This window comes from Nuphar pumila, chromosome 10, assembly GCF_984573655.1.
Source record: "Nuphar pumila chromosome 10, dmNupPumi1.hap1.1, whole genome shotgun sequence".
NCBI lineage: Eukaryota > Viridiplantae > Streptophyta > Magnoliopsida > Nymphaeales > Nymphaeaceae > Nuphar > Nuphar pumila.
In genome coordinates, this window is record NC_143258.1 from 110,413,346 (window position 1) to 110,431,070 (window position 17,725).

Sequence of the window (17,725 nt, forward strand, 5' to 3'; positions counted from 1 at the left end):
AAATAGAAGCCAAAGAGGAACTGAAAGGAATTAAGGTAATTCTTATGGGCAATTAAGGTTTCTAGTTCCTACATTAAGTTGTTAGTGACAAAACAATTGGTAGAACCAAGGGAATATACACTAATAGAGTCACTAGAATATGAGAACTAATGTGTGAACAGCGATTTTCATAGTATTTTTTGTTCTTTTCTATTGAATCTAACCTTACAGGTGTGTGATCTACATGATTGGTCTTATAAGAACCCTCTATTGAATCATCCGGTTTTGATGCATAAACGAGATTCTTTTATGGCTTTAAAATCAATAGCTCATAATCTTCATAAATGTTTTTAGCATTCAAAAATCACATTTTTTTCATCAAAAATACACAATCCAATGGCTGATTCCTAACAAATTCGCCATGCTAATCACATCCACATGAGTTTATTTGCAAAAAATGTATTGAAAATGCCCATATTTCTAGTTCTCATATTTCAGTTATCATATTTTAGTGTTGAAAATCATTCTTCGAAACTTTCAATTCCTCCCAAAACCCTCCAGCAAAAGTGCTACTAAAATTGATGATTCATCTCAATTCCATGCATATGTAATTTTCTTGAATTCTCCTCCCCCATCATTTCCAATATATTCCTTCCAAATACCACCTCACAAATAGAACCTAAATTAATTTGTTTCCACATTTGGGCCTGATCTGTTTTTCTTTCAACAATCCCTCCTCCCTTCTTTGATACCATATAGCATCTTATGTGTTCTATGTAAACTAATAATGAACGGAAAGAAGAAAGAATCTATCAAACTCAGCTTTAGATCAAGATTTATTACATTAAATATGATCAAGTGTATATCCAAATCTCACAACTCTATAGGTTTGACCTGACCCTTGTTGATCCAAATCGTTTGTGGTCCTATTATCAAGCAGTTTGGAATCTTGCTGACCATGTGTCTGTTCTATAGTTAAAATAATCAGTTTACTTTTGGCTATAGTTAAAAAGATACACCATGTGCAACTATTTAAGCATGGCTACAATCATAGTTAAAAGTCATAAGACTCATTATTAACTATGACTCTTTATTAAATCATAGTTATACGTATCTATTATTTCCTTATTTTGTAGTGTATATATGTACAAAATTAGTAGCTCCTAAGCACTTTATCTTCTAAACATTCTAAAAGCTTTATAAAAAACATACATATATTTTACGCTTAATTTACACATGTAAATGTGTTTATCATCATTTATTTTTTAATGGGTCAAATCAGTTTAATAAAAAAAACTAATTTGTTTAGCATCAAATTTTAATGACATAACAATTATTTTTTTATGACTAAAAAAAACCCGTCTAAACCTAAAAGGTATCTCATCTAAAGACATTAAGTAAATTATATAGAATATATTTGTAAGTTGCATATGTCTTTTTTGAGCCGTTTTAAGATGGTTTAAGTAGGGATGCAAATGGTTCAGATACAGGTCAAATGTGACCAACACCAAATCCGACTAATCGGATATTGTCTAAACAAATTCAGATTCCGATGGAGAAAAACTCGTACCAACTTTTCTTTCTTTCTTTCTTTTTTATATATAATCAATTTCGAATATCTGTCAGATTTTTTGAAGCAAAACCATGTCCAGGTCAAATTATAGTCGGATATGATTTTGGCTTTGTGAATCTAAACAGAGTTGGATTTGGTCGAGTATCTGATAAAATCTGATCCATTGACATCCTTAAGTCAGATAAGACTGTTTAAGACCTACATACTATATCCACAATAAAAATTCAAGCACTAACATCCAACTGTTTTGACCAATGATCGGCTAAAAAATAATAATAAAAATCAGTGTCAATCAGAACATGACATGTGTTAAAACTATTCAAATAATATTAAAAATTAATATTAAGTATTTTTGTATTTATTAAAAATAGCCGATTCAGGTCAGAATCGTATCGATACTTGCGCACCGATACTGACAACATGACTTTTCAGAGGAGAAAAAAGAAAAAGAAAAAGAAAAAAAGAACTTGTCAATTTGGTAAATTGCCAGACTGAGGGATGTGATGTTGATGGTCATCATGTAGGTTATAGTTCATGCCCCCATGAACCCCGTATGAAGAAAAAGCACGTGTAGCCGGTCCCATGAGGTGAGAGCCTGTCCCAAACAATTCCATGTGCGGCAACTACATCCATACTTTTTAAAATAGGGAGCCCAAATTATTGAGTGCAGCAGCAACTTTCATGTCCATGGTTTCAATCCCCACAACCATCCTCTCCATTTACTTCCTTTTTTGTATAAGTACACCCTCTCCCCCATTTCCTAACCATAACCTAAGCTCTTCTCATCTGGCTATCCCTTTCTTCTATCACTAGGCTTCATACAGGTGCAGCAATGTCTACTCCTAGGCTGCTCAGTTATATCATATTGGTTGCTCTTCTCTCTTCTTTCAAATCCGAAGCCTATGAAGGAGGAGGTTGGACCAATGGGCATGCTACATTTTACGGTGGGGGTGATGCATCTGGTACCATGGGTAAGTCCTCTTGATTTAGGCCTATGTCACATGGATACTCCATTTTGACGCTTGTTCTGTATCTCCTTATATGCTAGTCATATTGGAGACTTCATCAAAATGGCTGTGTCCCCGCGTCCATGGTGGTATACATGTCGCATCGACCAATGGGTTGCAGCCGCATCCACATGTTACATAGGTCAATGGGGGCTCTGCTTGTCTGGTAGGAGCAGCTAGTGCACATCACCTTGTGTTGGGATGTTACAGGTTCAAAACCCAATAGTATAGTTGTATAACTGGTAGGGGTCTGCCTAACTCCAGCTTGCCTTTCAAAAAAAAGGATACATGTCACGTAGACTTAGGCCAAGTTGTGTTCATGCTTATATAGTTATTTTTTGGGTGTTGTCAATGTAATTGAGCTTGATTTAGCCAAGTTGTGTGCTTATATAGTTATTTTTTGGGTACTGTCAATGTAATTGAGCTTGGTTTAGCCAAATTGTTTGCTTATGTAGCTATTTTTTATGCATAGTCATGTAATAGTTTTTTATTAGGCCAAAGTTGTGTGCCACCAATCTTTTCCAATGTGTATGTTTTATCATTGTTTGAGCATCTTCTTGCAGGAGGAGCTTGTGGGTATGGAAACTTGTACAGCCAGGGCTATGGGACCAACACTGCAGCACTTAGCACTGCCTTGTTCAATGATGGGCTGAGCTGCGGGGCGTGCTTTGAGATGTGGTGCACCAACGATCCGAGATGGTGCCTCCCGGGTTCGATCACAGTCACGGCCACAAACTTTTGCCCGCCAAACTTTGGGTTGTCTAATGATAATGGAGGCTGGTGCAATCCTCCCCTTCAGCATTTTGACTTGGCTGAGCCTGCATTCTTGCAAATTGCTCAGTACAGGGCTGGAATCGTTCCGGTGTCCTTCAGAAGGTTAGCATTTTGATTAATTGTGCTTAATTTGGTAGCTCTTCCCATGCTGATCTTTTCACCGCATATGAGTTTGCTACACAAGCTAGAAATCAGTGGCTCAATTTACTTTGAATATGTTACATAAAAAGGTTTCATTCAAATTAATCATTTTGAATGACTGTTTTTACTGAATATGGATTAGGTCATATGGCATATGATGGGCCTTCTCGTATGCAAATCTTGACTGTTGATATCAAATCCCAGATCATGCCACATGCCCACCCAATTAGTGGGCTTTGAGTTGTTGAAAATTTTCAAGGGTGAGGACCACATGGCACAATGTGAACGTCTGTATCAACAGACAGGAATTGGTACATGATGGAGGCCTATCGTATACCATATGACCTGACTTGCCTCTTTTTGTTATAAGTAAAAAGCAGTATGAACTACCACAGTAACAACAAATGTGAATATATTTACTTCCATAATCTAATAGTAAATTGAATTCTTAATAATTTTTTTATTTTTTTCTCTTTGATTCTGAATAGGGTCCCATGTATGAAGAAAGGTGGAATTCGTTTCACAATCAATGGTCACTCCTACTTCAACTTGGTGCTCATAACCAATGCGGGAGGTGCAGGGGATGTGCATGCAGTGTCCATCAAGGGCTCGAGGACTGGGTGGCAACCCATGTCCAGGAACTGGGGCCAAAACTGGCAGAGCAACTCCTACCTAAATGGTCAAGCCCTCTCCTTCCAGGTGACAACTAGCGACGGTAGAACAATCACAAACTACAACGTGGCGCCTTCCAATTGGCAGTTTGGGCAAACATTTGAAGGGAGTCAATTCTAGAAATTAAGTAATTAGTTGGTGATTAAGTATGTTATATTGCCACTAGACCAAGTAAAAAAAAAAGATGAGTTGATTGACTTATTATAGCTATGTTGAGATGCAATTGCTGCTCAGTGTGAAGCAAAGCAGGCAATGTTACATGCTATACTACCTTACCCTAAAAAAAACTTGAGAGGGTAAGGGTGATCCCAGCAATATATATATATATATATATATATATATATATATATATATATATATATATAGAGAGAGAGAGAGAGAGAGAGAGAGAGAGAGATGAGAAGCATCCTAAGAAGCTATAAAGGAGTTTTCGTACTAAGTACAGAACTATGATATATATATATATATGTCATGCCATGTAAGAAGTGGCTGTTTATATACTATATCCATACTTTATTTTGTTTGTAATTTGAACTATTTTACTTCATTAATTTATGTTTCTTCCAAATGCTAGAGGAATACTATTTGTCTTCCCCAGTACCGATCGATCTAAACAACAACCAGGAAAGAGCGGGCTTGAAGCTCTGGCCTTATCGGTGAGCCGACTTTGGGTGGCAGTTGGTCCCGAAAAGTTCTAGTACTAGATTTTTTTTCATTTTAAAATTGAAGGTGCACATTTTATTCCCTGGAATAATCAAATTTAAGAAAAAAAAAGAATACTTTAGCACTAAAAAAAGTATTTTTTGGGTGCTATTTTAGGGCCAAAAAAATCATTTTTTCAAGAGTTATTTTAATGCCATAAAAGGCTTTTTTTTAGTGCTATTTTAATGCCAGTAAAAACCTATTCACTGGCGCTATACTAACGCCAGTAAAATGTTTTACGAGCAACACTTTTTTGGGCGAAAGTACTGACTCTAATTTAGTAAAAAGAAAACTGACAAAGGAGCAAGGATCAGGTGAAACGAAGTTTTACAAGGTCATTTTGGAATGCATCCATAGCTGCTAATTGGTCCCAATATGCAGGACAAGTGATGATTTTAGTTTGGAAAGATTCAATTATTCTAAACCTCAATAAGTGATTTTTTTTTTTTTACAAAACCAAGAAAAAAAACCCCATCACTGACCACAGGTAAGCGTCCGGTCAGTAGAACTCTTGAGGTCCCCTTTGCCCATATCGGTCAGTACACCCAGCTTCAACCTTGCATCAAAAACAGCCCCTGTGGGTTTCAAACCTTGGCCATCTTATGTTAAGTGACAAACCATGGTTGACGCTAGTCAGGAAGGAGGAGCAAAGTTAACTAGTGAATTTTATCACTTGCTAATGCTCAAATAACAGTCCCCACCATGTGAAGTTTGTCACTTTCTTATGTTCCAATAGCGATCATTCAAGAGAGAATACAGATCCAGCAATTGGAGCGGTCACCTTCCAAGGTGATCCTCCTCCTTCAGAAGCGTGAACGCTTCTTAACAGTGGCTAACAGCATCACCATTATCGGATTGCATGACTAGTCTGAAAGGAGAGGAAATAATGAACAAGATAAAAAGGACAAATTTCAATTATAAATGGCTTATCAAACTAGCGACTTATGTGCTTGATGTTGATTTTGAAATCGGTTTCCTACCAAACGTGAGAATGCTATCATTCATTATCTGTTATTTAACAGGGTCAAATGAATTAGCTGGATGGTTAGACTACCATAACAGAGGGGTCTTGGGTTCAAATCATATGGAGTTATTCCCTAGTTTGCCTTGTTTTTTTGAGAAAAAAGCCAATTAACAGCAATGTGGTGCGTGGTTTTGGTCGAGTGGAGCATCCCTATCAAAAGAGTGATGGGCCATAATTGTCAGACGGCTTGAACAGTGATGGCCAAAAGGAACTAATGGTCTCAAAGCCGGCAGCCTGGCCCTTTAGCTGACCCTCTCCCCAGTGGGAGTTGAGAAGATTAAAGAAAAAAAGGGTAGTTGGAAGCCATAAAGAGAGACTAATCATTGTATAACCATCCGACTAGTTTTTTCAGCTCCTCTAAATTAAAGCAAACTGACTAACACAACCGTGAAATCAATGGTGCAGTTCAGATCCAGCTAAAGATGCATGGTATGTTGGTTTTTTGATGACCAAGATGGTAGTAATGCCTCTTCACCGACATGTTATTCTTCTTCACTCCATAGTTATATGCTTATTGACTAAAACAAGAAGAAATGGCTTCTACAACAGTTTCTCATGCCATGCAGCATGCAACCAAGGTTTAAAAACCAAATAATAATTACTCAATCTACTAGAAATGGTGATGCTATGAACTGCCCATAAATGCAGTTCAGTGTTACATGTTTTTATCAAGGGACCGGCAACATCGAATAGCAGTAATTAAAACACCCTCATTGATCTGGTACACGACCATAGAAAGCTCAGTTTCAAATTTCAAGTACTCAACAAGTAATCGCTTTGTGTCCTTTTCTTCATGTTGAAGTAGAGAGGGGTGCATCGTGTAATCTTAATTGGAAATACGTCTTGAAATTTGTTTTTGGCAGCTCTTCACTTTTTTCTTTCTACGTAAAGAAATGTTTTTTACTTTGAAACACTTTCAAGCTAATACAGAAATCAGGTCATTGCTTTATTGAAGACTTGAAGTATGGGAGTTCTTTATGTTCAAGGGAACTCAAGTTTTTTACTTTATTACCTGATCTGAAAAATCAACAGGATTATGATTTCTATTTTAATAATTTTTGTCACTGACCGAAGAACTCAGGTTCGGATTCTCATCTTTTACTCAAGCAGGGCAGTCCAAACTCCTACCTCCAGAACAATCCGTGACCAAAGAAATCATTTCACATATGTATATCATCAGTGGCACGCCTAATGGCTTTTGTATAGAATCTGCTTAGCTTGTTATGCCAGGAGAAAGTTCATGTAAAACCTGTAAATTTTTAAAAGAAAATAAATAAAGTAATTGCCTTATTTAAAGTTAAAATTCGTGTTTTATATGTTATTGTCAATTTTGTGTGTTTATACACTTAATTTTATCTTTCTAACAAAGAAGGGTAAAATGATCATTTCAATAAATTACGTAAATAAAATACTATTAAAATGTTCAATTTAATCATTTTAATAAATCACAAACTCATTTAAGCGTTCTTGAGGCGTTTCGAAACTTTACAGGACATATTTTGATGGTTATTTGGATAATTTCATAAAAAAAAGTATTTTAGTCATAAAATTAAGTTCGGGAGGTAATTTTAATTGAATAGAGTAATATCTTTAAAACCAATTAATTTAATTCTAAGGTTATTATAGTTTTATGACACCCATTTCATTATAGAAATTTTATTAGTTTTATTTTATAAATGCCTTTTTCTTTTTTCGTTTTTTTTTTCTTTTGTGTTTTCTTTTTAGTTCCTTATATCAGGCCTGAACCGGGTTCGAATCGGACCCAATGATGCACCTGTAAATGCCCTAACACGCAAACTCTCATTTCTCTTTTTCATTTTTTTCCCTCACACAGCCGAGTCTTCTTCTTCTCCTTTTTCCTTCCCCGTCCGCAGGCCACCAGAGTAGGGCACAGTCGCTGACCTCCCGTTCCCTCTTTTATTTCCCTCTTTTTCCATTTCTTCTCCCTGTTTTCGTGTCGCCATCGGAGAGCTAGCGAAGCCGTCCTCCTCCTCCTGTACACCGAGGATCCTTCTTCCCCTTCTTTCTTCTTCTCCCCTCTCTGGTCTGTCGTCGCTCCCCCCTCTATCTGAGTATTGACCGGAGGCTGCCACCACCCATTGCTGTCGGTCATTGTGTTGGCCACCCCTGCTATTGAGTTTCCCTGCATATCCACCACCGATGCCAGAATTTTTGGTAAGCTGCTACCCTTATCCGAATGTCCCTATTCTTTTTCTCTCCACCGATGCCGGAATTTTACAGTTATTTTTGTTTTTGGGTTTTGATTTCCTCAATCTAGATAGAATCTAAGCTACTGTAGGTGGCCGAATCCTTGTTCTTGTCGGAAAAAAGACCCCCCAACCATGAGGAGGGGGGGAGGGGGTTCGCCAGTATGGAATCACATGCGATTCCTTCTATTTTTCCTGTTTTTCCTTGCGCATGACTCGATCGAGGTTTCGCAAAGTGTGGATGCACGATTTCCGAATCAACCGATTGAGATTGGTATTTCTTTAGTTATTTACACTGTTAAGGGGCAAAAAAAAAAATCATGTACGCATTATAGTAAGTCTAAAATTTTTCGAGTTTTCCTCTTTCTTTTATGTTAGCCGGTTTTCATTCATGCTTCACAGCTTAGCTTGTGCACCCGATTCTCGGCATAGGGAATCGTGCAGGGCTGCCATGGCGCGGTAGCAAGTATAGCTTCTTTTTAGCGACCGCATTGTGTTGGTTTTCCCATCATGGGTCATTTTCCCAAGGGAATACAAAGTTTCTTTTGAAAATTGAGTGTCTTGATCTTCGTGCCATCATGAGGGGTGATGTTTTAGACTGCATGCAGCCATAGGGTTACTCCACACGGCTGTCCAAGTGGCTTGGACTCGTTGATACCCTAATTTTTTGTTTTTTGCAATCGATTTACTGATTTGGGTTTTGTTTCTTTTTGTCGTTCATGTGCAAGAGCGATGTTCAATAAGTTATTGTTGTGCAACACGGTAGTACTCTCTTCTTGCGAGAGGGATGAATAGATCGTGTTGTGTGACAATTCCTCAAGACTTTTAGGATCTCGAGTTTCGTTTTACTTTTTATTGCATTGAAAAGGTAGGACTCCTAAACTAAAATTTTAGAATGTTATTCAAGTTGTGTGATAAAAATCTAAAAGTTAGCTTGCACGTACACTGAATTCATAGCACAGTCACATTGCTAGAAATAATTTAAAATTGTATTGCATTGTATATATAATTATGCGTTGCAAGTGCATAGTTGAGTATATTGCACGATGCTTAATGATAAACATCGTACGCTGCTAAAAATGTCATGAAAAAAAAGAAAAGAAAATACAAATGCAAAAGCATGCAAATCGGGCAACTACTCGTGATAAGTAAGTGGTGCAAGCACATCACAGGATAATTACTTTCTTGAATGCAACACTCTCCTACTCACACACTCACTTAGTTGTGGATATCTATGACTGTTGATAATTATAGTTTGGAGACTATGCTGGACATTATTGTAATTAGCAAAATATTAAAGTGTGTTTATTGTAGGTACATGTTTGACATTGTTGTGAAATGAATGGTTGAATGTATATGTGAATTGTCTGCATCAAATGCGTGCATAGCATTATTTTTATTGAGCTTGCCATCAATGTAAAATTTGTAACATAAAAACATGCCTAAAATGAATGTATCATGCTTGTGATGATGATGACATTTTTCTTTATATTCTGTTAATGTGTGCAAGTACAATGTGATGTGTTTTGTGCATGAGTGAGTGAAATTATCTATGTATGCATAATAACTCTTATGAGTGTATCTTGTGTTAAGCATGTTGAGATTAAATCATGGATGAAATCATGTTAGAATTAAATCATGCATGTGAGCATATATAGTTGAATCATGATATGATAGGGTCATGCATGAAAGTGAATACAAATTTATTATGAACATGCGTGAGAGCATGTAAATTTGAACTATACAAGTGTCATAGACTTTGATATCATGCATGAGAGCATGTAAATTTGAATTATGCAAGTGAAATAGATTTTTATATCATACATGAGAGGATATAAATTTGAATTATGCAAGTGGCAAAGATTTTTATATCATGCATGAGAGCATGTAAGTTTAAGTTATACATGTGACATAGACTTTTGAATTCATGCATGAGGGCATGAGAGGGTTATCTTGTGAGAATATAATACTTGGCTCTAACCTATGACTTAATAATAAAGATAACCTCATACATGGGTCCATTTGAGGCACCAACAAGGCTGGGCTCTCTGAGATGGTTGAATTCGTTCTAATCTCGTGTCCTCTCGGGAGAGGAAAGGGCAGTACAAGCCTCGTGGGATATATTGTGTTTCGAGGGCTAAAGGCACCTCTTGTCCTCGTCCCACGGAGGTTAGGGGACAAGTCTACCAATGAGTCCTAGGTGGTAAGACCAAAACTCTGCAGAGTTAGAGATGCATGCCCAATTTTTTGCCGATAATTTTGGTTTGGTGTAGGCCAAGACCTGAAACTATGGGGTCCGTTCTCTCAACCACTGCACTGCAGAGTTGAATCGCTTGAGAAAGAACCAGTTAAGCCATAGGAAGGCAATAAAAAATACATAGAATAATGAATACTCCTATGGTTATTTTTTTATGTCTATACCCTCTTTTGTACCAAATGGGTTTGTATAACAAGAGAAACAATTAATTTGATTTTTAGGATAATTACTTTCATATGCATAATAATATATTGTGAACATGTAGAGACTTTTAAGTTTGCATAATTATTGCATACAAATTTTGTTACATGTGAATGAAAAAGACATATTTATAATTGGTCATATGATTTGACCTGTTATTACAAGCCAAGAGCTTGGTTGATGCACGTGAGGTGCTTGTGTGTGTGAGGCACACGAGAAGGGTCAAGATAGAACCTGTTTCATTATGATATTTGAATTGCAAAGTGCATAAATATTCTGATAAAGAACATGTGAATATGTATTTAAAATAATGCATGCCTTAGTCATAAGTTGTACATGAGCATATTTTTTCTTGAGCATAAAGAAAGTGAATGCTGGCATTACATGATAGATTGCATTTTTGCTTCACTTTGGAGTATGCTATGAATTGTTAGTTTTATATATTTATGCAAATGATCATTTTGTATATGAATGGTTATGAAATTAAATGTCATGAATTAACATGAGAATGATTTTGAGTTTTCATGCATACAAGTGATGTAATTATGAATGCCATAAAATGAATGATGTTTATGTGATTGAATATCATGTTCTTATTATGATATGGATTCTCTTGACTCTCATTTCTAAAATGATGAGAATTACACTTGATTGCATTATTTCAACTTGAATTGTATTCTTCAAGTTTAGTTTTAGTTTTAGTTTTAGTTTTCTATGGGCATGTGGTTGATGCCCTACAATTTTTACAGATAACCTCATGGAGGATTGAAGCGAAGCGTGGGTTGTTGCGTGGCTGAGGGCTCCACTCTTAACTAGTATGATTCCTAGAGAGATCAAGCAAAAGTTTTGAGATGGTTAAAAACTTGTATAAATTTTACTTTTTGTCTGAATCTTTACATTTAAATAAGTGTAATATTTTAGAATAAGAACCTTTTTAAAATTTTGTCGTTTCATTCCTATTATGTTCTTGCATATGGTCTAGAACTTTAAATTTTAATATAACTTCTCAATTATCTTAAATCTTGATACATTTGGTCTTCCGCATTTCCTTTTTCACATATGAGAAGCCCTTAGAGTAATAGTTTTAATCAAGTTGTATCTATGGATGATTCCACACTGGATCTGATATTGGAAGGCTAATATATACTTGCGCTTACGCTTAGGTGGGTCGTCTAGTATTTGGAACGGTTGAAATGTGGCCATAGATGAACTTGTTGGCATATTACTTTTGGGAACCATATGAATTATTTATATAAATAAAAAGTTTTAATTTTTTCTCAAAATTTGGGGTTTGGAAAAGTTCTAATGATTGGATTTTTGAGGGATGTTACAGTTAGTATCAAAGCATGGGTAAGAGTGACCTCAAGTCACGAGCAAGACCGCCTTTGCAGGTATGATATCTGTTATGTATTGTTGTTGAGATGCACTTGCATATTATGTTGTTATATATGTTGTGAAAACATGTGATGTTTGCTGAAAAACTTAGAAATATGTTAGAACTCATTATTATGTTGTATGTGGTTGCTTGCCTGTCCAGATGGCTTGGGCAGGGCGAGTTAACGACCTCATGGACACTCTGATCATCGTAGTTGGGGTGGTACAGAGGCAGTCGATAGCTATGGATGCCATGGGGGCCAATTTACAGAATTTGGCAGATCGTCAACAAGGCACAGAAGGTGAGGTCGGATATAAGAAGTTTATGAACATGGATCCTCCAGAGTTCAAGGGCAAGGTAGACCCTATTGTAGTCGAGAACTAGATTAGGGAGATAGAAAGGATCTTTCGTATTCTTTGTGTTTTCGAGGATCGAAAGGTGGATTTTTCCACCTATAGATTGAAGGAACAAGCCTTGCAGTGGTGGGAGACAGTCCACCAACTGAATTTCAAGAGTGGAGCCGTCACTTGGGTGCAATTCACATATGTATTTTTTGAGGCCTACTTCCCAATGCATGAGAAGGCCAAGAAGATGCAGAAATTTTTTGAGTTCCAACAAGGAGTTATGTCCTTGCCAGATTACATCTTCAAATTCAGAGAGTTAGAGCATTTTTGCCCTCACGTGTATGCCACTGACGAGGAGAGAGCAGCGAAGTTTATGCGAGGTTTGAAGTCTACACTTTGAACCAAGGTACTTATCAGAGGACCTGAAACCCTCGCTAAGGCCATTGAGGTGGCTACTGTGCTTGAGGAGGATTGGGTAGCCAATTCAAAGGTCCAGAACAGAACAATAGGGCAGCAGTCTGGAGGTGGACAGTTTTATCAGAAGAGAAAATTCCATGAAAAGTTGAGATTCACACCACCTGCAAAGAAGCCATTTGAGAGAGCTAGAGGACAGCAGCAGCAGCAGTAGCGTCAACCGACTCAGAGACCTCCTTTAGTGACGAGAGGTGTGGTAGGTGCTCTCATATTCATGTGGGCAAGCCGTGCTCCACGGCTTCAGCCACTTGCCATTACTATGACAAGGGTGGACATTTCATTCAGATCTGCTTTAAGAAGCAGAACGATGAGAAGAGAGCAGTTGGGCAAGTAGCGTAAGGGAAGCATCAAGGAGAGCAGTAGAAGGCAGCAAGCCATGTTTAGGCAGCATCTGGGAGTGCCCAGTAGGACAGCGATTTGATCCAAGGTAGTATTTTGGTTGTGGGTCGAGCCGCTCTGGTATTATTCGATAGTGGAGCTACATATTCTTTTATTGCTGCTCATTTTTTTAGTCAGTTATAGTTGCCTGTAGAATCTTTGATGCATGTGCTTGATGTTAGTAATCCTGTAGGTGATAATTATATTTATACTTATTATTTACCTCATTTGTCAGTTGAGTCGGGTGGGCAAAATCTGCCTACTAATCTGGTTGTGCTTGACATGATGACATTTGATGTTATTCTGGGCATGGATTGGCTCTACGAGCACTATGCTGTTATTCGTTGTCATGAAGGCACAATGGTCTTATCACGATCTGAGTGTCTCGAGATTGCTTATCGTGTGTGTAGACCTTCTTTAGGATATTGTGTTGTTTCATCTCTGAGGGCTCAAAGGTATGTGAGCAGAGGAGATATTGTCTTTCTTGTGTGTTTGACTTATGAGGATCTTAAGGTCGCATCTTTAGAGGAGTTAGAGGTAGTGCGTGACTATTCTGATATTTTTCTAAATGAATTATCGAAACTTCCTCCACTTTGTGACATTGAGTTTGGCATTGAGCTTTTGCTGGGAACTGCTCTAGTCTCCAAGGCTCTGTATTGTATGGCGCTAGCTGAGTTGAGGAGCTGAAGAAGCAACTCCAAGAGCTTTTAGAGCGCAAATTTATTCGATCGAGCGTGTCACCTTGGAGAGCACTCATTCTCTTCATAAAGAAGAAGGATGGTTCTATGAGGTTATGCATCGATTATTGAATGCTTAACCAGGTCACTATTAAGAACAAATATCCATTACCTCGTATCGAAGACCTCTTTGACCAGTTGCAAAAGGCAAAGCTAAAGATTACTTTATAACTATGTGTGTATGATTATAGTGTTGCTTGTTTGTGTGATCGTTGTGGTAATATATATGTCACTTGTGTTTTTGTGTAGGTCTTCTCAAAGATTGATTTGAGATCTGGGTATCATCAGCTATGAATTAAGGCAGAGGATATATCCAAGACTGCGTTTCGCACTCGTTATGAACATTATGAGTTCGTGGTGATGCCATTTGGACTCATAAATGCTCCAGCCGTATTTATGGATATGATGAATCACATTTTTTGACCATTTCTGGATTCTTGTGTGATCGTGTTTATCGATGACATCTTGATCTATTCAGAGAACGAGATCCAGCATCAAGGGCATCTACATGTTGTTTTGGGGATTCTTAGGGAGCATCAGCCCTATGCTAAGTTCTTCAAATGTGAGTTTTGGCCCAAGCAAGTCTCCTTCCTTAGCCATGTGATTTTCGCAAATGGCATGGTCGTGGACCCCACCAAAGTTGAGGCAGTGTTAGATTGGCAACAACTACAAAATATTCAAGATATTAGGAGTTTCCTTGGTCTAGCTGGTTATTATCGATAATTTATTCAGGATTTCTCTCATATTGCTTTGCCAATGACGACACTTCTGAGGAATGGAGTCAAGTTTGTGTGGCCAGATAAGTGTGAAGAGAGCTTTCAGATGCTTAAGCATAAGCTCACTTCAGCTCAGTTTTGTCTTTGCCATTAGGCAGTGGTGGTTTTGTGGTTTTCTCGAACGCTTCTGGCACGGGTTTAGGTTGTGTTTTAATGCAGAATAGTAAGGTTATAGTGTATGCATCACGTCAGTTGAAAGTGCACAAGCACAATTACCTGACACACGACCTCGAGTTGGCCGTTGTAGTCTTCGCATTTAAAGATATGACGACATTATTTGTATGGTGAACAGTTTGAAGTGTTTACCGATCACAAGAGTTTAAAGTAATTGTTTTCGCAGAAAGAGCTAAATATGCGACAACATAGATGGTTGAAATTCATCAAGGATTATGACTTTTCTTTGTCTTATCATCCAGTTAAGGAAAATATGGTAGTCAATGCGCTTGGCAGAAAGACTAGTGGTGTTCTATCCAGTTGCCTTAATGGTGGATGGAAGCTACTAGAGGATTTTATTGCATGGAAGCCCTTTGCTGTGAGTCAGGGCATGATTAAGCTTGATAGCTTAGTCATGCAACCAGATTTCTTCGACAAGATCATCGCAGTGCAGTTGAAGGACCCTCAGTTTAAAAAATTGAAGGCCCTTACCCTGGTGAGTGACACCTCTTTTCACCTTGGAGAGGATGGAGGTATTTGTATGAGAGACCGTATTTGGGTACCCAACGATCTTGATTTGAGGTATGCGCTCCTTAACGAGGCTCACAAATCTCGATATACCATTCACCCTAGTACGACCAAGATGTTTATGGACCTTAAGAAGAGGTATTGGTGGAATGGCATAAAGAAAAATGTCACAACTTATGTTTTGAAGTGTTTGACTTACCAGCAAGTCAAGATCGAGCATCAGAGACCTGGTGGTCTATTGCAGTCTATTGAGATTTTGTAGTAGAAATGGAAAGAGATCACTATGGATTTTGTCGTAAGACTACCCAAGACTCGTCATCAACACAATGTTATTTGGGTAATCGTTGATAGATTGACTAAGTCAGCGCATTTCTTGCCTATTCATGTCACTCAGACTCCTGAGAGTCTTGCAGATCTATATATTAAAGAGATAATTCATTTGCATAGCGTACCTATATTGATTATATCTGATCGCGATACTCGTTTTACCTCACATTTGAAATGTTGCCATAGATGAACTTGTTGACGTATTACTTTCGAGAACCATGTGAATTGTTTATATAAATAAAAGTTTTAAATTTTTCTCAAAATTTTGGGGTTTGGGAAAGTTTTAAAAGATTGGATTTTTTAGGAACGTTACAGTTTCCATCCATGAAACAAATTCGATAATCTCACAAATTGCTGGCATGGCTTCTTAAACAGACAGACAATGTGATTGGGGTTTATATGCCTCAGACTTTCTTATTCTGTCAACACTTTAGTGCTGGCAACACCAGAATGTGATGCATCTGGCATTGGTCAGCTGAGTGGCCTCAACATCCCTATTTTCAGTTTCACACCAAATCAAATTTTAAATCTCATCCGGATCATTCTGATTATTGGCCCAATGTTGATATTTTGATTAAAATAATACAGTAGGGAATGAATAAAATTGAGTATGGGTATCCTCTCTTCTTGAAAATTGGGATGGTTACTCTCAAGGGCTGTTGTGCTTCTACCAATTTAACATTGAGTATGGTCAGATCCCAAACAATAAAAAAACAAAAATCAGGATTTCTTGAAATTAAGAACCAAATCAAGAAAGTCATCTAAACAAATTTGGATTGATGAGAATTCAAGAAAAACATATACATGCATACTAAACACAATAATGAAACATGTATCAAAGCCACATAAGTAGATCATCTCTATTATGAAAACAAATCCATAAATAAAAGTCATGTAAACCCGTAATTCTGAAAAAGGCTCTCACAAACCCTAATCGAAAAATTTACACCGCCTTATTTACGTATTCATATTTTAGACATGCATAAACACATTAAATGGACCTAAGTAAATTACAGATCATGCTAAATATGTTTTATAAATAAAACTTTTGAATGGTTTATGCAATACATATCAAGTTTTCCCAAAATAAGGATCAAACATAAAAAATGTATTTCATAGGACATGCTTATTTAATCAAACACCACTATGAACCCTTTTATTTTGGGTTTTGCATAAACAAATTATTTCATATGCTTTCTAAAATCAACATGAACCTCTCTGATTAAACCCAAAACCAAAATCATCATATTTTGTCCGTAGATCAAAAACTTGTATTTTTTATGGGTTTTTCAAAAATGTTTTGTCAAAATCCATATAGATCTATCAAAACACTACAAAATCATTATAGATTCAGATCAAACACTAATTTAACATGCAAAAACCATCACAAATCATGCTGGTATCACACAAAAATCGATACATAAGAAATAGTGGGGTTTTGAGGCTTTTCCTCCAAAAATATTTTCTAAGAAACATCACAAGTCTTGGAAAATCCTTTCAAAACTAATCACACATGTCCATAGTGGTTCCATGGTTGATGTTCAGATCATCATCAGATCTAGAACATCCCATATGTATGGCATCCTTGAGGCCATACACACAAACAAGCCATGTAAAACCCTATCATCAGATCTAGAACATCCCATATGTATGGCATCCTTAAGGCCATACACACAAACAAGCCATGTAAAACCCTACTTGAGAAAACTAGATTAAAGGAGAAGAAGATGATCCTCCACTCAGATGCAGCACCAATGGCTGAACATCCACAGCAAGAGGGCCTCTAGGAGGGCATGAAGATGAAATGAGGAAGAAAGAGAAGAAAACCCAAAATGTTTTCTTAAAAACAAAAGAGAGGAGTAAGGGGCGTGTGATGGGAGAGGCCTTCTTAAAGGCTTCTCTCCTATTCTCTGTGGGTTTACTATTAGGGTTGGGAATACTAACCTTCATCTCTTTTTAATAACAAATTTAAGGTTTAAAAACATTCTTGAGCCTCTTTTTGAAAAAAAAAACTTTTTATTAATCTATGTTTCAATTTTTAAAGAGTCTCAATTTAACTCAGATCATTTTTAATTTATAATCACCCCTTTAAATTG

The 17,725-nt window shown here is 37.1% G+C and overlaps 3 protein-coding genes across 3 annotated transcripts; all 3 read left to right on the forward strand.

The window, feature by feature from the left end:
* Positions 1 to 2,317: 2,317 nt before the first annotated feature.
* LOC149827888 (expansin-A8-like) lies at positions 2,318 to 4,530 on the forward strand. Its single transcript, XM_090019714.1, has 3 exons — positions 2,318 to 2,523; positions 3,123 to 3,435; positions 3,963 to 4,530. Exons 1-3 carry the CDS (start codon positions 2,385 to 2,387, stop codon positions 4,264 to 4,266), a joined length of 756 nt encoding a protein of 251 aa, XP_089875840.1. The 5' UTR covers positions 2,318 to 2,384; the 3' UTR covers positions 4,267 to 4,530.
* An 8,414-nt stretch (positions 4,531 to 12,944) lies between these two features.
* LOC149827889 (uncharacterized) lies at positions 12,945 to 13,795 on the forward strand. Its single transcript, XM_090018589.1, has 2 exons — positions 12,945 to 13,056; positions 13,344 to 13,795. Exons 1-2 carry the CDS (start codon positions 12,945 to 12,947, stop codon positions 13,793 to 13,795), a joined length of 564 nt encoding a protein of 187 aa, XP_089874715.1.
* A 1,253-nt stretch (positions 13,796 to 15,048) lies between these two features.
* Positions 15,049 to 15,564, forward strand: LOC149827890 (uncharacterized). Its single transcript, XM_090018590.1, has one exon. It carries the CDS (start codon positions 15,049 to 15,051, stop codon positions 15,562 to 15,564), a length of 516 nt encoding a protein of 171 aa, XP_089874716.1.
* Positions 15,565 to 17,725: the final 2,161 nt, after the last annotated feature.